Genomic DNA, 23,141 nt, shown 5'->3' with positions numbered 1-23,141 from the left:
ATCCTCAACTACTTCTCTCTAGAGATTAATTATACCATGATGTTGACTCAGGTAGCAAGGAAATAAAACTTGTTCAGAGTGAGAAGCCTTTTAGATAGAAATCATCAAGGTGTAAGCCATGAACACTGGATTGGGCCATCCTTACTGACTAATAATTTGTTTTTAACAAAAGCTGAATGCTTTTCCACTTGCTGTAAACTTCCCTTGGCCCCAGAGATGGACAAAGGAGGTAAGCTTGCCTTCCACATAGTATATAAATGTTTTCATCAGGAGTGGGACCTGATGTTTTGTGAAGTCAAAAAAAAAAGGTCTAGGACCAGATCAATAAAGCTCATGAGAGAAACATTGTCCCTGATGATGAGGTCATGAGCCATGTGCACTGGGAAGGGGATGTGTGTGCTGCTACTCCAGAGATGCGTGAGGGAACAGGTGTACAGTCCCCTGAGGTTATATGGGCTCAGAGAGGAGGTGCAACTTTCACTTTACATACTGTCGCCTGAACTTAGACAATTTTCTTTCTGCAAATGTCAGGAACATACTCTGGTGACCTTTGCATAGCTCACTGTGGACTGTGAGTGGTGGAGATCTCTGAGGATGCAGCGTGGCTCCTTGTCTCCAGCCCATTCTCAATGAGTCACATTCTTTGTTTCTCCACAGAGCATCTGAGAGTGCCCGTCCTCGTGGCCAGCAGCTATGGAGTCATAGAGAATGAAGATGATGTGGTCTTGACCTGCTACACAAATGAAAAATTTCCGCATTGGTTTTTAAATGATATGAATCTAAATCTCACAAACCAAATGAGAATGTCCATGGATGGCCGAAGACTCACCATAAACCCAGTCCGGAGGGAAGATGCTGGGGTTTACAAGTGTGAAGTGTGGAACCCCATCATGTGGGTTGAAAGTCGGCCCCTTGAACTGCATGTGTTATATTAGTGACCCTCCTTTCTTCCTCTGTTATTGAACTCTAAGTTAAATTTCTTTGTATTATTATATTTTCTGCAGGTGAATAGTTCTTAAAAGTTTTCCTTTAAGGCAATAAACACTCAAAAATGTGGGCTGACATTGTCATTATTGGTGACTGAAGGTTACAATTCAAACCAACCCCGGCCTTGGTTTGGTATCATTTCTATCCTGTCCACAGTGAAGGTGACACTGTGTTCCTCAGAGGACGGGCAGAGGTCCTCTGATGGGAGCAGGTGATGAGCTCACAGATCTGAGCTCTGTCACTTCTCCATGCAAACATGAGGAGGCACCTGGTCCCAGTTGTAGACAATGAGAATGGACACGAGGACACGCGTGTGAGTAGCAACACTGATCTTCGTCTTTCCCTTAGATATCTTTCAAAAGAATTCTAGAGTCTGCTGTATTTTTATTTATATGTCAATGAAACTAATTCATTAGTTTAGTACATTTCTGCTCGTTCTGTTAATAAGATGTAATTGGAAACTTTGGTAATAAAAACAGGACTTTAGCTCACATGTTCTAGTTCAAACCAATGCCCATGGAATTAGAAATCATCCCATAGTTTATGAAGCTAAGTTTGGTCTCTTGGTCTCTTGGTGTCTCTTGGAGAAGAGTACATCACTCAAAGCTAGAGAGACTTCAGGTGCAGTGTGAGGGTGAAGCTCCTTAACCTCAGGTGACAAAACTCCCTTCACATGTTCTGTAGAAAGACCTTCATCAGAGCAAACCAAGTGGTGAGAGTCAGTTCCTCTGTTCTTAGGGAACTAACGAGGTCAAATCACGTGATGCCAGCCTTGTAGGGTCAAGTACACAACTGTTCCTTAGGGATCACGTTTGATAAGAGGGAATGTTACTGCAGAGAAAAATGAGGTGTCTACATGGAAAGCTCCAGAAGCACAGCCTTCTGGGAGATCAGGTTCCGGCTCTGTTCAGGGACTCGCAGTCATTTTGCACCTGTTTGTAAACCGCAGGAACTGATGGACATGCAAACTGGGACTCGGCTGAAAGAGATGTAGTTGGGTTTCCCTCCACTGTGCAGAAAGCAGTCTTGTTATGACCCAGAGGCCTTCACGCTCCTCAGAGTCACCGACCTTTACACAGGTTCTTCCTGACTGCAGGCCTCTGACCTCCACACTGTTAGAGCATCTTCTTCACAAATCGAATTGCAATTTGCAATTGCAGATTCTTTGATTGCCCATTGGAAAGGCACATGAGTCTCCTGAAAATCTTCTTGCCAGTGTTATGATTCAGAGTGTGTCTGTCAGAAGGGAATATGCCCGTGACTTTAAATTTAATCCTCCTGGTGTCTGTGTCTCATCTCTCTGGGAGGGTAGAAACTTAACTTGTGTGAGGACCTTTAAAACCATGAGATAGAAAGACAAACTGGGAAGATTTCATGAAATGCTTTACTTTCCATTTCTTTTCTGTAAAGCCAAATAGCGATCAGAGGTGTCTTTGATTCTTTCTCTTGTTCTTCAAATCTTCTCAGCCTTCTCTATAGTGTTGCCTTCTGGCCACTCTACTAATGCACAGTCTTTCACAAAGTCTCTCTTGCCTCTTTACATTTGTTTGGTGCATCTTTCACTCTGACATCATCTACCTGTAATTAGCAGATCTTTTCATCTCACTCACATTGCCCGTCTTTACCTTATTTTCAAATCTTCCAATTTTAAAAAATCTGGCTGCAATTTTCCAAGTACCTCTTTCCAGTTGTCCCACCTTCCGTCTGCATTGGTGTCCACAGCCAAAGACGACCTGACTGCCCAGATTTCATTCGGGACGAGTTTGCCTTGAAGCCGCCTTTGTCTTAGAATCTGATAGAAAGGGCAGGTGTGAACCTCTGCACCTCTGCAGCAGCCTCCCCATCAACCGTGTCCTCACTGTACATACATTTCCACTCACCTTCAAGGAAAAGCTTACAGAGGTTTGAAAACTGTTCTGTCATGAACCCCAGAAAGTGTAGTAAACATGCCGGCCCCTGTGACATCAGCCCCCGCAGGCCTGCACTGGGAGACGTTGTCTTGTGTCTCCTGTGACCTGGAACTCGGGGCACAAATCAGTGTCCTTATTCTTTGATTTCTCTGTTGTGTTTACAAAGTCCACACCTCTACCTTTAGTGTCAATAACCAGAACTTGGGAAATGGGGAATGAACCTCCTTTCTGGTCTACTTTTAATCCTACTTGGGTCGTTTGAGGCATTTGACTAAACCTCTAGTCAGAGATGGATTCTAGGTATGCAGAGGTTTGCATACTGGGGAGTCAAAAAAACAGGATCAGCTAGGAGTCCTGATAGAAAAGTATGAAGCATAGGGTTTTGGGTGTTAGGCATTGTATGGATTAAAGAGGGCATAAGAAGGTGATGCAGGAGGGTTTTGTCAATTAAGGAAGCTCAGGATGGGGCTCAGACCTACGAGTAAGGGGCTGACCTAAGTGAAGAGGGAGGGACCACCGGAGCTGGTGCAGTTGAGAGAGGGGAGCCATTCTCCCAGACTAGGATGGGTATGTGGGGAGAGACACAGGGTCAGGAGAAAGAATAGGGGCTTGAAGACTCAGATTAGTGTTCTAAGATTAGTATAAAAGGGAACACCAGATGTACTAGGCAACACATGTGAAACAGGAGACTTTGGATAAGAATCAAAGGAGAGACGAGATTTGCATCCTGTTGGGGACTAAGAGTCTGAAGAGTGATGAAGATTTGTAAGATTGGGGACACCATAACTACAGAAGTTGTAGTCAGAGAGGGAGTGGAGTGTGTGGTAGTCAGACTAGCAAAGGGGTTGCAGTGGAGCCTGGCAAAGGTGAGAACGCAGGGCAGGCTTGAGATGAGGACAAGATTGCAGGCCAATGGCGCCCAGTCTCTGTTCTGACTGAGTGGAAACATGTGCAGCAGGCTCTCAAAGTCTGGTCTGAGGGCCACTGTTTCCACACAGCCTTGGAGAACTGAGAATAACGAAAACTCAGTCTTATAATATGAGACATGGCTCAGCTGAGTCAACAAGTTAGCCATGTTTCAGGGGATTTGTGTGTTAGTAGGTTGACTAGGTGTCTGGGGAGAGGCAAAACTAGGGGCTGATGGTGTGTGGGGTTGGAAAGGGGAATTAAGGGCCAGAATGAACTTGGAGTGGAGAGGTTGACTTCTTTGTTGAAAGTGACTGTGAACTTCCTATGATTCCATGGTGGAAGGTATGTGACAGGCCTCTTGCTGAAGCAATAGTTGCTAATAGTCTGGGGCACCTGCTATTGTCTCATCCAGATCTCACTTCTATTTGTGATGGACGCTGCTCTTCCTACTTGACCTTAACATGTGTGCATGCAACAGAACCCAAACCTGAGGAGCTGTGGCTGCCTGGTCACATTACAGCCCATATTTAGACAATCTGACTCCTCTGGGAGTTAGAAGCCACTCAGGAGCTGTTTTGCAGTATTGCTGTAGAAGGCATGGCCTTGCCCTGAAGCCCAGAGTTCTGCATGTCATTCTCTCAGTAGGTCAAACAGGAGGGCTCATAAAGCACCTTTCATTGTTCTAACATTAACTAAGTGGAGGTAGAAACACAACAACATGTCTTTTACTCTGCAGGGCACGTCCAGCACAGCCCGGACTAGGCGGCCGATCCCTGAATGGTCACAGATGTGTCTGTAATGCTTTGCTAAACTGTCCATCCTTGCAGTCAATCTGTTTCCTGGTGTCACTGGTATCACTCATGTCATTGCCTGAAAACTATTGACACTAGTGGGCATTCACTTCCCCCCTTCAAAGCCCATGTGCCTCCTGAGGCGTTTAGAAAACTTGCCCTTTGGATCATTTCTAGCAAGAAAGCCTGTAGTGAAAACCATTAAGGACGGCACTAGGAGTAAGTCTGAATGGCTTTTGTGAGTTGAGTTTGGTGTGAAATTGGCTTGGAGGAGGATTCATTTGCCCTGCTGGGGAGGCTCACCTTCATGGGTTCACACTCTGTGCAGTCACTAAGAGCTGCTGGTAGGTTTAATACTCTGCCTTCACCATCCTGAAAAGCTTATTGACTTTTCAGCCAGGAGGCCCGCATTCAATGACACTGACTTTTTCTGGTTTGGCCCCTAGGAGTGACCTTGGGTTGGAAAGGTGTTTGACACTATTGGGAGCTGCCATTTGAAATGTGGTCACCAGAGGGAAGCACCTGGGCAAAGTAACCAGGAGGGACTGTGAAGGGATTGGAGGAGTCTGGGCTCTGTCTGCACTACTTGTGTCACTACCAGTGTCCAATGAGCAGAACTCCTTCACCCGCACCTCCACAGCTCACAGAAGGTAGCTCTTCATCTCTGATGTTCTTCAGGATTCACATTTAAAGAAAACTCTGTGGGTGGCTCAAAGTTGAATAGAAATGAACTAGACACAATAAAGTCTACACTCAGTATTGTTCTTTAGAAAATCCTGGGAAGACAGGATGGGAAGTTTGCGTGTGTGTGCACGTGTGTGTGTTGGTGATGGAAAGAAAAGCAGCTGAGTCCTCATCTTTCAAGAAGGAGGATCCTGGACACATCATGCATGAAAGTGACAAATTAGTGAGCACCCTCCGAGAATGGAATGTGGAGAAGACTTCAGTTCTCCCCAGAGCGATTCGCAGTTTGGGGCAGATGTTCTCAGCGTGGCCTAGAGGAGACAGAGCCTTCCTGGGATCTCTGTGAACAGCGCATCTGAGATGCAGGGATCAGCTCAGCGACATCCAGGGTGGTCACAAATGCAGGAAAGGCCATTGAACATGAGGTAGGTGGGAACGGGCTCTGTTCACAGTGTGAATATCCAACACAAGATGATTCAGTGTTTCAAATTAAGTAGGAGTCATAATCTACTTAAGGGTTGAGGTGTCCACTCAAAAAATATATGTCCTCTCTGGTCCTTACACACTGAGTAAGATTTGTCTGAGGAAAACCAGAGTTCTCAGCTCTTGTTCCGATTGATACATGATGGACACTGACGTGTACTCTGATAGTGTTTGTTTTTTTGTTTCTGATATTGGGGTCGTAGAATTAAAAAATTGTAATCCTTGGTATATGAACCAGCCCAGAAATGCTCTGCCTTCTGATTGTAGAAAGATGTTACTATTTTTTCTACAAAAATAAGAAATGCTTTGTATTGCTAAGTGGAAAGATGGAAAAAGTGCTTGAAATAAAGATTAAGAGGAGTCTTATTGATTGTGCATCATTCTCTTCAAATCACTCACCTGTAACTGCTTTTAAACTATAGTCTGTTGAAGAAATTACTTCATTACATAAACCGCAGTAATTTCTTTTTAAAAATACATAAATAAATAAATAATTTTTGAGCCATGACACTGGAACAAAAGTGTGAAAAGCACTAATTTAAACCCTTTGGAATAAATTGAATGTATTCACTCATGTAGCTAAAACTTTTACTAATATTTAGAGGATAATTTTAAGATGTGTATTTGCCAGTGGTAATAATTTTTTTAAAGAGGTGGAAGATGGGGTGCTCCTTAGGTAAGTGAATCTTTGAGCCACTCTTATTGAAAGTCTTTCTGTCCTGGCTGGTGTGGTTCAATGGTCTGAGTGTTGGTTTGTGAACCAAAGGGTTGCTGGTTTCCTTCCCAGTCAGGGCACATGCCAGGTTCCCAGGAGGGGGTGTTCGAGAGGCCGCCACACATCAATGTGCTTCTCCTCTTTCTCCTTCCTTCCCTTCTCTCTAAAAACTACATAAATAAGATCTTTGAAATACCCTCCCTCCCACATTCCCCCCTATAGTTCATGTCCATGGGTCATACTTATAAGTTCTTTGGCTTCTACATTTCCTACACTATTCTTACCCTCTCCCTGTCTATTTTCCACCTATCATCTGTGCTACTTATTCTCTGTACCTTTCCCCCCGCTCCCCCTTCCACTTCCCTATTGACAACCCTCCATGTGATCTCCATCTCTATGGTTCTGTTTCTGTTCTAGTTGTTTGCCTAGTTTGCTCTTGTTTTTGTGTTAGGTGTGGTCATTAATAACTGTGAGTTTGCTGTCATTTTTACTGTTCCTATTTTTGATCTTCTTTTTCTTAGGTAACTCCCGTTAACATTTCATATAATAAGGACTTGGTGATGATGACCTTCTTTAACTTGACCTTATCTGAGAAGCACTTTATCTGCCCTTTCATTCTAAATGATAGCTTTGCTGGATACAGTAATCTTGGATGTAGGTCCTTGCTTTTCATGACTTGGAATACTTCTTTCCAGCCCCTTCTTGCCTGTAAGGTCTCTTTGGAGAAATCAGCTGACAGTCTTATGGGAACTCCTTTGTAGGTAACTGTCTCCTTTTATCTTGCTGCTTCTAAGATTCTCTCCTTCTGCTTAATCTTAGGTAATGTAATAATGATGTGCCTTGGTGTGTTCCTCCTTGGGTCCAGCTTCTTTGGGACTCTCTGAGCTTCCTGGACTTCCTGGAAGTCTATTTCCTTTGCCAGACTGGGGAAGTTCTCCTTCATTATTTGTTCAAATAAGTTTTCAATTTTTTGTTCTTCCTCCTCTCCTTCTGGCACCCCTATAATTCGGATGTTGGAACGTTTCAAGATGTCCTGGAGGTTCCTAAGCCTCTCCTCATTTTTCCGAATTCTGTTTCTTCATTCTTTTCTGGTTGGATGTTTCTTTCTTCCTTCTGGTCCACCCTGTGGATTTGAGTCCCAGTTTCCTTCGCATTGCTATTGGTTCCCTGTACATTTTCTTCTGTTTCTCTTCGCATAGGCTTCATTTTTTCATCTGGTTTTCGAACAGATTCAACCAATTCTGTGAGCATCTTGATAACCAGTGCATCCAATAGGTTGGCTATCTCTTCCTCGCTTAGTTGTATTTTTTCTGGAGCTTTGAAGTGTTCTGTCATTTGGGCTTTTTTTTTTTTTTTTTTTTTTTTGTCTTGGCCCATCTGTTACTTAAAGGGGCGGAGCCTAGGTGTTCCCTGGGGTGGGGTAATGCTGGTCCCTGTGCTGTAATGTTGTACGTGGGGGAGGGGCCAAGAGGGAGCAATGGCGCCTGTTCCCCTCTCCACCGGTCCTCAATCTTTCACTCTGCTACCCATAGTCAAACTGGGCCCCTCTGGTGCTGGTTCCTGAGTGGGTCGGCTTGTGCACACTCTAGGCCCCTGTGGGTCTCTCCAATGACCTCTCCTGTGAGGCTGGAAATCTCTCCTGCTGCCGCCCCAAACCCCACGGGAGTTTTCACTCAGAGGTTTGAGGCTTTATTTCCCTGAGCTGGAGCCCTGGGTTGCGTGGTCTGCTTTGCTCCCCTCCATTTGTCCGGTTCATCTGTGCGTGAATGTGAGGCCACAGGGTCTGCCAGTGGTCAGACTTCCTGCCCCTTTCATCCCACACTCCGCCAGTCTTGGTCCTGCCACGGCCACGTGAGTCTCTCTGCCCCAGCTGCCCATCTCTGCCCCTCCTACTGGTCTGGATGAATGTTTATTTTTTATTTCCTTGGTGTCAGACTTCCTTGCCTTTCGATTTTCTATCAGTTCTGGTTGTGCGAGGAGGTGCAGTGTGTTTACCTACGCCGTCATCTTGGTTCTCCTTCCTGTCCCTAATTTCAATGAATATTTGCTGAGTGTTGTTGCCTGAAAATTCCAGTCCCATTTCTATTGTTGAGAAATTGGGCCCAGGAAATCTCCCACAAGGGCGCCTGCTCGTTTCGATATCATTGAAGTACTTTTATGATGAACTTAATTTAGTTCCAACAATATGAACAGCACAAATGCTCAAGGAAGGACTTCGTGTGATGGACAACAACAAATGGATTTATAAGGGCCCCTGTTCCGATGGTAAATTTGTGGTATTGCAGTGTTTTCCTTGTACATAAGAAATACTATGTATGGTTGTTCAGGATACATTTTGATTGTCCATTACTCATTCCTTTGCAGATTCTGTAAACGTGTAATGAGCTCCTACTGTAAACCTATCAGGCACTGTCTGAGGCACCGGGGGCATGGGAGTGCGTGAAAGAGATGAATTGGGCGTGATTGCTGATGGCCAACTATTTACATGACAACTAATATTTCAAAGGCACTTCAGGATGCATTAAGACTTGTAACCCCAGGCAAATCATTGACCTGAATGTGCTCTTGTAGAATTTTTCTTAATCTGTTTGTATTTTTGCCACTCTTCACTTTTTCTGACACCTCACATTAAATTCTTCAGAAAATTCTTTGTCTCAGTGCTCAGAACAAATCCAGAAACTGACACTTTTTCTTCACACTGCTCCAACTACCCTCACCTGTTACCTGGGTGACTGTACTTGTCTTCTCACCAAACTCCTGGCTTGCAACCCAGCAGCCTCACAAATCCTGGCTAATGAGGAGGCTAAAAATAGTAATACTGTCCCTCCCACCTTCTAAATGTTTTTGGCCAGGCTAATCATCAAACTAAGAGAGACCAATTAGCAGAAGGAAATAAAGTGTTTAATATATAATCATAGAGAATTCACAGAAGCATAAAGACGTAATTCCTCACAATTACAATGTGAGGAAACATTGAGTTATAAAACATTCTGGAGAAAGGAGAAAAAAAGGAAAATGGGGTCTCTTGATTCAGAAGTCAGCACGAGTGCTTTGCAGGTGGTTGAGAGGGGCACATCCTCCATGGCAACAGAGTTTTTTCTGGGCAACGCAGGATCAGTAGGCACAGGGGCTCCGTAGCCATCAGGTGCCCTCCTGAAGCACTTTTATTTCCCATATGTAATCATATTGGCCTAAAGGGAACATCCCAATTTTTCTCCTGAAGCACAATTTCTATCTGAATCTGTAGGCAGAAATATGAAGAGGGTCTACAGTTTTTTCTGAGTTTTGTTTCCTAATAAACAGCTTAAAAGCAATATCCTTAAACTAAAATTTCAGGATGTCATAATGTTGGTTTCCTTCCATAAACATGATTACTCACATCTGTTTCTTCTTCCTTTCAACCTTCCAGTGTCTCCCCAGTTCATTCAGAGCAAAGCCAAGGTTCTGGCTGATGGCTTCATTATCTCTGACTTCATGAACTCTATGCTCCAGTAAGTTCAAATCCTCTGTGCTGAGACAGCACATTTGAATTGAACAAAGAAAACCACCTCAAGTGTGCCTCACTTTATTCTAACACACTGTCATACAATATCGTTGTCACTGTGGTTGGATTATTGTGTGACTCCCTCACCGCCAAGTCAGGTCTGTGAGGTCTGAGTGTTGGTCTGTTTTCTTTCTCATGATTGAAGAGTGTCAGGGAGATGGTGAGTAGAGGGTCGGTGTTCTTTGGTAAATGAAGTAAAAAATTACAAATATGATAATAGTTAAAAGGGTAAAATATAGAGCATTATGACCTCACAACAGTGTGATTCTGACCTGGCGAAGACCAGTTAAAATTTTTTGATAAAGAAACATGTAATAGAGAATGAGCCCAGGGAAATCTAGAGCTCATGTGGGGGTGGGAATGAGAATTCCAGGCAGAGGACACAGCATGTGCAAAGGCCAGGAGGTAGGAAGAGAGTGAAGTAAATGAATTTTGCTCAGTAATTTTGGTGATTCCCAGTGAGCTAATATGCCTGAGTGCCCAGTACACAGTCAGGGCTAAAAATGGCCAGTGTTGTAGACATTACATTCCTCTGGGTACCCATTGCGGGTCGGCCCACTTGGACACAGCTATCAGGAAAACACTATGCTCCCATCCTGACCACACAAGCAATTCATGTCATCACGCATTCATTACAGCTTGACTGATGTGTGAGTGACCGACAATAGACCACATATATGTAAAGTGTACATGTGATGAGTGTTGGCATGCCTGCACTCTCCACATGTACCAATTTCACCCAAAAGTTTTTACATGCCTTTGAAATCCTTCCCTCTGATCCCCACCCAACACCCAGAGTTGCAGGAATTACTCATTTTCTTTCTGTCTCTATAGGTAAGTTTGCATATACTGAAGTTTCATGTAAGTAAAATCATGTAGTATGTTCCCTTTTTAATCTGGCTTCTTTAATTCAACATAATTATTTTATGAGGTAAAATTTACATAATAAAAATTAATGATTATACACTGAACAATTCAGTGACATTTATTGTTGTCACAATATTTGTCTCCATCAAGTGTACTTAGTAGAGAAATATTTTAATCACATAAAACACTGTACCATTTGAGAGACTGCTCCCCCTTACTCCATCCCCTAACTTGTGCAAAGTACCAACCTTAACTCTGCCTTCATCCCCTCTATGTTTTCTGACCCATTCACATGGTCTCCTATCCCCTGCCAGCTTGTACATCTGGTTTTTCCACTTGTCTCAACTTTAGGACACTAATCTGAGTCTTCAAAACATTATTATTTCTCCTAACCCTGTGTCTTACCATCACGCCCATCCTCATATGGGAGATGGCACTCCCACTCCACCACACAAGCTCCAGTGGCTCCTCTCTCAACAGGTAGGTCAGACCCTCGCTCATATTATTCAGCTTCATTCTGAGCCTCCAAAATGAACCCTCCTGTATGGAGCCCGTAGAGCCCCTTCAAACCACACAATGCCTGTCACCCTGCCAACTCCCTGGCTTCAAAATTTCTCATCTGACTCTGAGCAGTCCCCATTCCTCCATGACTTCACTCTGTGTTCACCTCTGCTCACCCACAATCTACTTCTGACAGGTCCCCAAAAATCTCTGCCAAACACACCAGAGATAATAGGGAGCAGGACAGGCAGTGGAACAAGAGAAGAGATTTATTTTCCATTTCCCAGTTTCTGAATTCAGGCTCTTTAAGGACAATCATATGTAAAGCGAACAAAGAAAACAAAGAATGAGGATGATTTTTCAGATAATTCCTTTAGAAATGTGATTGCAATTTGCAATTCCTGGTTCTTTATCTGGTGTTGTGGAACATATACAAGTCTTTTTGAGCACTTTTTGGCAGTGTTCAGCACCAAAGAATATCTGTCTCAAATACCTGGACCCGTGACTTTGAATTGTAATCTTCCTGGTGTACCTCTGCCCAGTCTCTGAGGAGGAATAGAAACCTACCTTGGTTGGGGACCTTTTCATACAAAAGGTAAGGACCTCCTGTCAGGATTGTATCCAAAGATTTGTTTTTCTTTTGTACAAAGTCAATTAGCAAACACGATGCCCGTGGATCCTTCTGTTCTAAAATCTCCCCGGTCTTTCAGTCAGGGGGGTTGAGTTCTGTCTCCCTGTCCTAATGCATGGTCTTTAATATAGTCTTACTTTTATTTTTAAACTTATTTGATGCATGTTTTATTTTAATAAAACTTCCCAGTAAGTAGCTAATCATGTCATCTTACTTAAAGTGTTGATCCTCAACATATTTTAAAACTTCCAATTTTTCCTTATCATGTAATTAAAAAAAAAGGTTTGCATTGTCCCCCTCTCTTCTGACTTCATATTCTTCATCTCCTGGGAAGTCAGAATATGACCAGACTTCCCAGATCCTCCTGGGGCCCCAGGTTGCCTCAATGCAGCCTTGGCTCCGAATCCGTGAAGAGTGCCAGCACGAAAGGGCACAATTCCACAGGCCCTAACCATCAACAGTGTTCTCATTCCACACACATTTCCCCTGTTCCTTCAAGAAACAAGGTCACAGAGATTTTAGAAGATATTCTGACATTAACCTCAACTACTCTAGTGAACATGCAGGTCTCTGTGATGTCAGCCTCCCGCAGGCATGCACTGAATGAGCCTCTCTCAAGCCCTCTGTGCTGTGCAGCTCAGGGCCGACATCACTGTCCTCATTCTTTGTTTTCTTTGTTCTTTTTACAAATTCCCCATGTCTGTCCTCAAAGAGCCCGCATCCAGAATGGGGAAATGGAAAATAAATTTCTTTTCTGCTTCTATTTTCTTTGTGGCTCCTGGTGACCTCTGGTGATTTGAGAGATCCTTGGGGACCTGGCCAGAAGTGAATTGTGTGGACAGAGGTGAAGACAGAGCAAAGTCATGGAGGACTGGAGTCCGCTCAGAGTCAGGATGAGAAAGTGTGATACCTGGGACGTGTTAGTGTATTAGGTATTTGAAGGTTACCAGGGGCCCTAAGGGTGTCATGCAGGAGGGTTTGTTCTGGAGGCTCAGGATGAAGCTGAATAATATGAGCGAGGGTCTGACCTGCCTGTTGAGGGAGAGACACTGGAACTTGTGCAATGATAGGGGACTCAAGAGTCGGAAAATTTTAGTTTAGGGTAAGAAGTTGTAATCCTAGCAATTTATGTATATGTTAAAGCTTTTGCCTCAGAAACTACAGATAAGGCAGTGAAACAGTCCTGACTCCTGGAAAACAGCTGCCCTCCTGGGGCACTGCTAAAGATTACCGCCTGGGGACAAGTTGGAGGCATGTGGACCTTTGAGTTCCAAGGAGAGACAGACGACCACTGCCCCTGGGGACAGCTAACTGCCCAGGACAGGAATGTTGCAGCTTCTTTCACCCAATCTTCCCTTAATCTCAAAGCCCCCACTGAACCTTGTTTATTCCCTGTTATAAAAACTCTGGTCTGGAGAGAGAAGGGAAGATGGTCTGTTAGGGTCTGAACCTGCCATGTTCTCAGATCACCGGCCATCTGAATAAAGTGCCCATAAAGATTCAATCAGTGACACTGCTTCTTGGGTTTAGTAGTGACAGGTAGCCTGAACGCCGGTGTCTTTTCCACTTTCACTATTACTGGTTTATTATAAAGACATCACTCAGGATCAGCGACGTGGAAGAGACACACGGGGCTGGGTAGGCACTGGTGACAGTAGTGGACTTCCATATGTTCCCTGGGTGCCCCCTCTGAGAAGCTCCATGATCCTTATGTTTAGGGTTTTTTTGGAAGTTTCTTTTTGTTGGTATGATTGATTAGATAGTTGACCATTATTAATTATTTGTAGTTCCTCTCCCTTTCAAAGATTTGGGAGAATGGGAGTATATGGATAAAAAATGCATTTATTAAATCTGAAAACCTCAGTGGAGGCCTGTGCGGTGAGCCTTATGAACACGGAGACCTAAAGTAACTGCATAAAATGGTTGGAAATTAAAACTGAGGAACTGCAAGTGAATCATGGCAGCTGGTCTTGTTTTCGTCCGGGTTCTTTCATAGAAAACACCAATCTTTGCTTTGTCTAGTGTCTCTTGCATCCTCGATAATGTAAGTTTAAAATGTCAGAATGATGTGTTTTCCTAGAACCCTCAGTGCACCAAACAAGAGACTAAATAAATTTTCATTGTGATCATTATCATATTAACCAACTGCTAACTCTCCTGTATCCATCAATGTAAAAAAACATGTCTATTATTTTACTTTTTATCCAGTCCCAGAAATTTCACCTGTTTAGCATTCTCCCAACTCTCTAATCCAGCACCAATACATTTTATGCAACCTCCATAATTTTTCCGTTGATTATAATGAATAAAAGTAGGTGCAAAGTGCCATTCTCTGGAACACTGTTTCAGTTTGTTGAAATATTGTTTCCCATTTGAAATAACTTCTAAATTTTCTGTACATGTTTACACACTTCTAACTTTGACATTTACTTGGCACAGTGTGGCAGGATTCCAGAGATGCTCAGGCAGGACCACCTTACTTGTGCCAGCAGGGGACCCATTGTGACTCGCCATCCTGGTCAGGTATCACGTGAGCTTGCTTCTGTTTTTCTCAGAATAATGGACCGCCGTCTTTGAAGGTAAGAGGCCAGAATTTATTTGAGCTACTGTTTTACATCCTAAATGTGAACATAAATGTAAAGACTTGAGAAAAACCAGGCTAACTATAAGGATTGAAAACCCACACAAGTTAAAAAAAAAAAAAAAAAGGATGCCTGGATTTTAACTTTGGCTTCCCATTGGCAAGGGTCTTTGAGAGGCTGAACAAAACATTGTGCTGGACAAATGAGAGACGGACTTGATTGGCTTGAAAGAGGAAACATACAGTTTTACTGATCTAATCAGCCTCAGTTTACCTGACAGGCAGAGATTTTTTTTAAAGTCATGGCACCCACATATTTTTTCCTAGAAAGGTAAAATGTAGTGAACACTGAGGCACTTAGGGAAATAATAATATAAAGGAATTTCCACAAGAGGAAAACACATCCTGAGACTGAACATTTCTTGCAGGATGTTCCAATACAACTTTGAGCTCTTTCCAGTACAGATATTGGGAAGAGTGATCAGCCACTCCTGTTAAAATAACTATTGATGATAATTTGCCTCTGTCTAATATTTGTCATTATTCTTTAACCTGATGCACTGGCTGGAATTCAGCCCATTATACACAATTACTTTAAAAGGTGACTTATAATTTCATATAGGAGTTTCTGTAATTCTCCCACTTGTTGGTAAAGAAACCAAATGAAAAAATGGAGATATGTACATAATCTCAGAACTATAAATAAAAGAGTTATTTCCAGATATCCAGTGATTCCAAATCTACATACCTTATTATTGGCCATTTTTGAGGACTGTAAATATTTTTCAGTAATAAATTTGTAGTGCCTTGTTCAGCATTTTGGCAAAAAATAACGCACAGTCACTATCTCTTTGTGTTCACTTGGGATCATGCAAATTTACTTGCAGTAAAATGCCCCAAGGATATACAGAGAGCTCACCTATTTTCCCAAATATTAAAAGCTGACTTAAATAATGTTAAATTTCTTAAACTTTCCACTTTGATCCAATATGTGGATGGTTTACTTTTATGCTCTAGGATAGTACTAGATTTAAAAAGAACACTATTTACCTATTAGAACAGCTAACAAGAAAAGGACATCAGGCCTCAAAGGATAACCTTGAACTTTGCAATCTCAAGGAAAATAGATTGACCATCTCATAGATAAAGAAGGATACTAATCAATCTTGAAATACTCAGAGGAATCTTATTTTTTTCTCTTTTAAAATTGGGAAAGAAACTTAGAGAATCCTGGATCTCACAGGATATTGCCACAATTGGGTTTAAAATCTTTCCAGTTTTTATATGTTCTATTAAAGTCAAAATGACCTGATCTAATTCATGAAACACCACCCCCCTCCAATAAAAGCAAGATGTAATACTCTAAAGAATTACCTAAAACTCACATTCTGACACAGTAAGTATAAACTTTCAAACGTTTTATACAAATCATTTGGGAAGTTCTAACTCAAAAACACAGAGATGGGCACAGACCTGTAGGGCGTTATCAGCAGCGATTAGACTCAGGGCCAAAGGGCTCCCTCACTGAGGGACAGGCGTCTCTGCCACAGACACGCTATGCAAACAAACAGAAAAGGTAGCTGTGGGCTCTCCACTTTTAATGTTTTCATTCTTTCGAGTCTCCACTGAATTCCCATCCTACTCAACACTTCTGTAAGTTTCTCAATTTCTGCACCTGTTACTGCTTTAAACTTGATGTAACAGTCTTATCACAGCAAGTTTGCTGCCTTCTTTGCAGAATAGACATCCCTGACTGCATTGTGCCCACTGACCGTCTCTTTGTTTCCAGGGATGGTTCACAGGAAACTCCTTGCTGATGCTGACTTACTGGGGTTTACATAGGAATCCGTGAACAATGAACAGTGATGTTAACAAGCTGCATGGGCAATAACTTCTATGATGGACACAATGAAAGGTGTTTATTTTTCCATCAGTAAGAAACTCTGAACAATCTGAATTAATAGTTCTAACTCAGGCTTGTCATGTCAAAAACTCAAAAACCCTACATTTGCAGTAACAGTAGCAATGACCTTGGCATAGCTCACAACACTAGAATGTTGTGGAAGCAGCAAGCCATCTGAACTTGCTCAGGCAAGTACATTAAATACTGCAGACAGGTTGCAGAATTATTAGATGTTATACAGATACTGAAACAATTGGCAGTTATCAGAACTTGGAGACTTCTAATGCTTCTACCATGAAAGCAAAAGGAAATCATTTAGCTGACGCTGCAGCCAGGCGGGCAGTATTAAACAGCCACATTATTTTGACCTGAGAATGAATGTTGCTTCCTATTAAATCAATGAAAGACTCTCTTCTGCAGTTCTAGTGGGCTGCTGCAGGAAGAGAAAAGGGGGTCTGACGTCAGAAAGGGGGGACCTTGAAGAAGAGAAACATATATGAAGTCAAGTGGGAGCCAATCTTATCGACAGGGACTCAATTATTGATACTTTAACATGTATAGGAACGAACGCATTGGGTTTGTGAAAACACGATTCCATGACGTAAACACTAGCACTGGAAACCTCTTACCGTAGCTCATAAGGTCTGTAGCAGATGCTCTGTGTGTCCACATACGACACTGGAAAGTCACTCAACTACTCCCACATGCACTTCCCACTTTCCCCAGGCCCACCTGAAATGGGGCAATTGAATTCTATATAACCGCTACCATCTCAAGAATACAAATATGTGTTAGTTTTAAATTGTATATTTTGCTGGCTGGGTTGAGGCATTTTCGTGAATTAGAGCAACAGCCTCAGCAAAGTTAAGTTATTATTGGGAGAAATCAACACCAATTATGGAATTCTCCTTAATGTGTTGCCCATGGATTTCATGTAACCCCTTAGGCCTCCAGCAGTCACTGTTCTGTATAAAATGAGGCGCAACACTGCCATTTTTCAGAACATTCTCCCAGTCCACGGTGGTTTTGATTCTCGCAATTACCGTCATGTTGGGCCCAAGTAGACTCATAAAAATTCCCTTCAGGTTGAAACATTTCTTACATTGACAGCTGAAAATTCCAAGCTTCAGATCAGAACTTGGTCTTTCTGGTGACCTGCCCTCACTCTGCCACTACCCAGAGGCCTGCCAAGAGTTGCGTCAAACAACAAAAGACACTCTATCACCCACATCACTTAGAAAACTCCAAAAGAGTTAGCTGCTCTTTTCTAAAGTCCAAGAAAGAAGACCAAACGTATTTTCATGAGATCACATGAGAAACCTGAGACTTCTCCAGGTGGGGTCACTCACCCAGAGGCACACAGCTGCAGGTGGACTCAGACACGCTCTGTATTATCAATGGGCACTTGGCACATATCCTTTTCTTGGGGGGGGTCCTTTTCTATCACAGGGATGGACAAGTTAAACACTATCTTTCCCCTCCTCTTAGTGACTGAGAATCCAGATGTGAATTAAATGCAGTTTCTGAGGTGCACGGGTTCATAATTTAGAAGCTGTAACTGAGATGGAACCATTATTTCTGCTGCTGTCCTGACTGATGGTGGGCTGTGGCGCACACACAGCTTTATGTGCAGAAGGAGGTGTGTTATTACCTGTGTGTGGGGATGTGGCCATGTGAACTTGAGTCCAGACTTCCAGGGGTAACTCCCTAACTTCTATTTTTATAGCTACTCAGTGGATTTAAAAGCACTGATTCTTTGTGTTAAAGACTTTTCTGCACAAATGTTCATGGCAGGTTTACTTGCAAGAGCCCCAAATTGGAAAAAAAAAATGTTCATAAAGGGTGAATAGGTAAACAAAATTAATGCATGCCTGGAATGAGATATAAATAGAGAATAAAAAGAAAGAACTACATCAAAATCGCCAACTTTGGCCTAAAATTTGAAATTTCCAGATAATGCCAATGAATTTACAATGAAAAAACTGAAGAGAATTCCCTTAACATAAAAAAGGAGGCAGAGAGGTGAAAAAAAGGAGATTACAAGAGGACATGAGAAGACTTTAATAGTAAGGGACATGGTCTTTACTTTCATTGTACAACTTCTCTGGTGCATGCATCTGAAAACACTTCAGAAATTGCATATTTTTATATGTTAAGTTTATTGCACTCAACTATAATTTAATAAGCATATTAATATTATATATACATATATGAAATATTGCCTAAAGTATACGTAGTATACAAAGTACAAAACTAAAAAGAAAAGACACCCAACTGTAACATGGCATTTTCTTGCCCCTTTGTCTGCTTGTCCACAGGGGGCAGCAGAATTGCTCTGCAGATGCAGCCTTTCTGGGGCACCGCTGACTCCACCCAGCAGCACCCACAGTGCAGCAGGGGACCAACCTCAACAGCATCTCTCATTACACAGTCTTTCTAGCTCTTCAAGCTCCCGCAGTGGACTCTGTCTACTCCTCCATCTAGCCAAGCATCACCCTACAAAGTCAGTCTTCTGAGGAAGCTTTTTTTTTTTTTTTTAACACCCTCTGTTCTTTAAGGCGTAAATGTCCACTAACTCTCCAGGTTTTTGCCAAGGGGGTAGTTTTTCAGAAGTGCTCTCCGTGTTCCCCAGACCAGCTGAGACTCAATTACACACTGTGGAGGGACCAGAAGTTTTGTTCTGAGGCCCTTCACTGGATTATAATTAAGTTCCTAGAGCCATGATTTACCTGAGAGCCTGTCTGTGTTACAAGGTAAAGTCAATGAGCACAGGGCCCACATGTGTCTTATTCTGTTTGGAGTTTCCACGGCTCAGCCAACAGCCTGACACATGACAGGTGCTCTGTAAACACACATTAAATCAATAAGGGAAAATGCCCATTGGAAGCCTGTCACTCAGTGTGACACTTGCAGTCAAATCATCTTCTTATAGACACAAAGGCACTGGTGTCAGAATGAGAAGAGGCCACCACATGCATGGGGACATCCTAGGGTCAGGCTTTTATTTCTCATACAGTGAGAAGGAATAAAATGAACTTTCTAACAGTGGGGGGTTGGACTGCATTTCATTCCTCCAAAGTCATAGCCCTCCACAGTCCCACCTTGTGCGTTTTGTCTCACCTCAGGCCTGTGTTCTTTCTCTTCTCACAGTTACCTGCCCTGATAGAAACTCTGGATCCTCAACCCCTGGAGGAGTTACTGCCAGGGGAGGAGAGAGCACACCCTGACCCTATAGGAATCAGGGATGGCTTTTCATTCCTAAATTCTTGGTCTGGGGGACACCTTTCTGCTGTGTTTCAAGACATCTGTGTAGGTCATGATGTCCTGGCAACAAGGGAACCTTCCTGTGCAGAATGGGACAGGAGAACCCAGAATCTGTGGCTGGTTCTATATCAGAGGGGCTGAGGGTTCTACAAGAGCCTCTCTTCCCCTGACAAATAACACACAGGAGCCCTGGTTGAATATTCATTCACCTGGAGATGCTCCTGCTCCTGGGCCCTTGGGGCAGACAGGGACACAGAGATGACTCATATGCAACATCCTAGTTTAGTGATGGTGGACACATGGGACATATTTTGAATGGACCCTCCAGGCCAGCACCCTCTTCCAAAAGTCTCAGGAGAATCTTTACCAGACTCTTCTTTTGGATACTTGAAAGCACAGAGCTCTGTATGGCTCATCACATGCTCTTGGTGGGACAGTTATCCTGATACTGGACTCGTAATATTTGGGGCAATGCCAGCCTTTTCTCTGAGCTCACCCTGCAATGGTCAGCATCACTGTGCAGGTCCTGAGATTGCCTGCAGGTCTGCTTTTGTCCTGTCAGGATCAACACTGAGACACACAGGAAATAGACACAGGAACCTGGATTTGGCTAAGAAGATGGAGAAGTAGCCTGATTTTCATGCCCTGCTTCAACAGGTCTTTCTTCAGTCCTCTTGACTGCTCTGTCCCACCTGCTACTTCTAGAGACTATTAACAGAAAGGGGCTGTGCAGCAACCCTGACAAACTCAGGGGGCCACATGGCAGGCCTGACAAGCCTCACAGGATATTCTCATCAGAAATTTCTAACTGGGCAGGTGATGGCAGGTTGTCACATCCCAGGCCTCTATTTCCCTCAGCAAAGGTCAGTCTCCACCTTCAGTGAGCCCTGATGCCTTTTTTTTCCTTCTCCTCTTGGACAGCATAACTTTGACACATCAGAGGGATTTTTTTCCTGGACCATTCATGTCACAGAGTCTGGGACAAGTGTGTGAGACCACAGCATCCTTTATGTTATCTGGTCCCCTGCACACCTTCTCTGTGTCCTGTAAATGCTAATTGTCCTCTACCCACTAATGTAAAAAGTATGTTTCTCCCTTTTGCCTTTTTTTCCCCAATTCTGGAGATTTTTCTGCTATGTTTTTTTTTCACTTCCTTCTGGATTTTATCCAAATTTTATCATCTTCTACTTGGATGACAATGTATAAGATAAGCTGCAAAACTGCCTTTCTTCAAAGGATTTGAGTCCTTTCTCCAAGGCATATGAGGTCAGTTTGGCTCAGATAAACTCGTTACATTGCTGTATAAGCTTGGACATTTTTTTTACCTTGACAGAGCCTAGGAGCACCTCCTCTCTCAGGGGTCTCTGTGCTGCTCTCTACTCCATGCCTGGCATCACCCATGGGCAAGTCTGGTGACCACAGGGAGTCTGCCCAGGCATAACTCAGAGGTTGTCCCAACAGCCAGCAGCACAAGGGCAGGCCCAACAAACTGACTTGGAGAGGAATGGTCTACCTGAAACTGTCTCTTGAGAACCAGGCAGCCCACAGGCACCTGACCTTTCACCACAGTCCCCTCTTCCTGGGACACACAGGACACCTCCCACTTCCCACTGAAAACAGCGTGTCCTGCTGACCATTCTGGTTTTGAGTTTTTGTCCCTGGAAGCAAAAGCCAGTCTGGTGACAACCTGAGAGAGAAGAAGTGTCCACTCTGCAAGTATCACCAAGCTTGACCACTTCTCATCCCCAGAGTTATTTCTGTTACCGTCATGGTGGACAAAATAAAACCACGGAGCTTTTGAGAACATGGGGAAGACCTGGTGCCCAGCTGGGTCTCTGTGTCACAAACAAATAATCTTCTTTTTTGATGATATCTGGGGCTCTCTGTGTAGTGCTGACAGACCCAAGCTAAAGACACCACAGAGTTCATTGCTGGCATGAGTGAGTCATCCTCTCGAGACACCTGTGTCCCTGTTAGTTTTGCAATTCCAAGACAGCTCCAGAGGCCATAATTAAGATCAACCTCCCCTCAGAGCTTGTGAGATGCAGTCTCTGGCCCAGTGCACCCTGTCAGAATCTGCAGTTTAACAGGATCTGGAGACTTCCCCTGTGCACAGGAAAGCAGGAGAAGGTGGTTCTTCCTTCACATCAAGGGATCTCACTCTGAATGGGCACCCACATTAGCTGGACGGCTGTTTGAGCTGCATTTTTAAGGTGTCACCTGGGCATTGCAATGTATAATGTTTCACAAGTGATCTGATGCACAACAGGAGTGACGTCCTTGTGACAGGATTCTGTGACTTAGCTCAGGAACACCTGCTCTGAGGGAAGAGTCAAATGTAAGAGAGGTGGGGGGACTGTGAGAAAGACTACTGGGCACCTGACAGGAAGCTGTAAAGAAACCCCTGAACCCAGAAACCCCAGGCTTGTGTTTTTCCAAATATAGCATGAGAGTGTGTGTGTGTTTGTGTGCATGTGTTTGCATGTGTGTTTGTGTGGTGTTGAGAGCCTCAGGAGTTCCCAGGGAACCAAATTATAGGAGGGCAGCACTGGTTAGAAGGGCCAAGGGTAGCAAAATCTAGAGCAGTGAGTGGGATGGTCATGGGCATACTCCCTGCCCCCAGCCCACATGACAAGAATCATAATCTTGCCCCAGAATAAAGGTCAGTGCACAGGTAGGACTCACAGCAGATTGCACCATTCTGCACAGAGGTGCCTGTGAGCCTGACAGAACCTGAAGCTTCTCTCAAAGAGGCAGCCACAGAGCAGACAACATTCACCATGGGATCCCTGTCAGTCTCTTCCCACAGAGGGCTTGTCCACTGGCAAGGGCTCCTGGTGGTTGGTAAGTAGGAGACAATTCCTTGGGGTAGATGAAGGATCTGACACAGAGACTGGCTGGGGTCTGCTGGAGAGACCAGAGCTCTGAGAAATGAGGGAAGGATTCTGATTGGACCTGAGGGTAAAGGACAAAAGGGAAGAGTGGGATGGGGAAGGGGCTCAGCAAGAGGAAAATCTCATAATCTGGAAGTGGTGGGAGACAGGAAAACTTGGATTGATGTTCATTTCCTGTTATTTATCACTGAGTATTGAATTATGAAAACTGGTAATGATAATAATGATTTATAATTGACATACTTTCTGGTGTCAGGAAACACCAGAAAAATTTAACCAGGGGTGCTAGACGTTGTCTTTACTGCCAACTCCAGAAATGGGCCAATAACCCCCAGGAGGTACAGGACTCATTCATTCATGTGCATGTATTTTCTAGCTGTTGCAGTCACTGGAGACACAAGATCAGACAAGTCCTGCCCTCAGAAGGCCCGTGTTCTATGGAGGAGAGAGGGACAAGGAAAGGTCTAGATGTGAGGC

At 43.5% G+C, this 23,141-nt stretch overlaps 1 protein-coding gene across 1 annotated transcript in view; it reads left to right on the top strand.

Moving 5' to 3' along the window:
• The first annotated feature begins 216 nt into the window (after positions 1–216).
• LOC139440455 (cell adhesion molecule CEACAM21-like) overlaps positions 217–23,141 on the top strand; it is a 28,510-nt gene continuing 5,585 nt past the window's right edge. The window contains exons 1-2 of the mRNA XM_071220079.1: positions 217–229; positions 658–903. Coding sequence (XP_071076180.1) covers positions 217–229; positions 658–903 — 259 coding nt within the window. The remainder of the gene's footprint in view (positions 230–657; positions 904–23,141) is intronic.

The sequence above is a fragment of the Desmodus rotundus genome, chromosome 12 (assembly GCF_022682495.2).
Source record: "Desmodus rotundus isolate HL8 chromosome 12, HLdesRot8A.1, whole genome shotgun sequence".
NCBI lineage: Eukaryota > Metazoa > Chordata > Mammalia > Chiroptera > Phyllostomidae > Desmodus > Desmodus rotundus.
The sequence above is the reverse complement of the archived record's forward strand: the minus strand, read 5'-3'. Positions and strand labels throughout refer to the sequence as shown.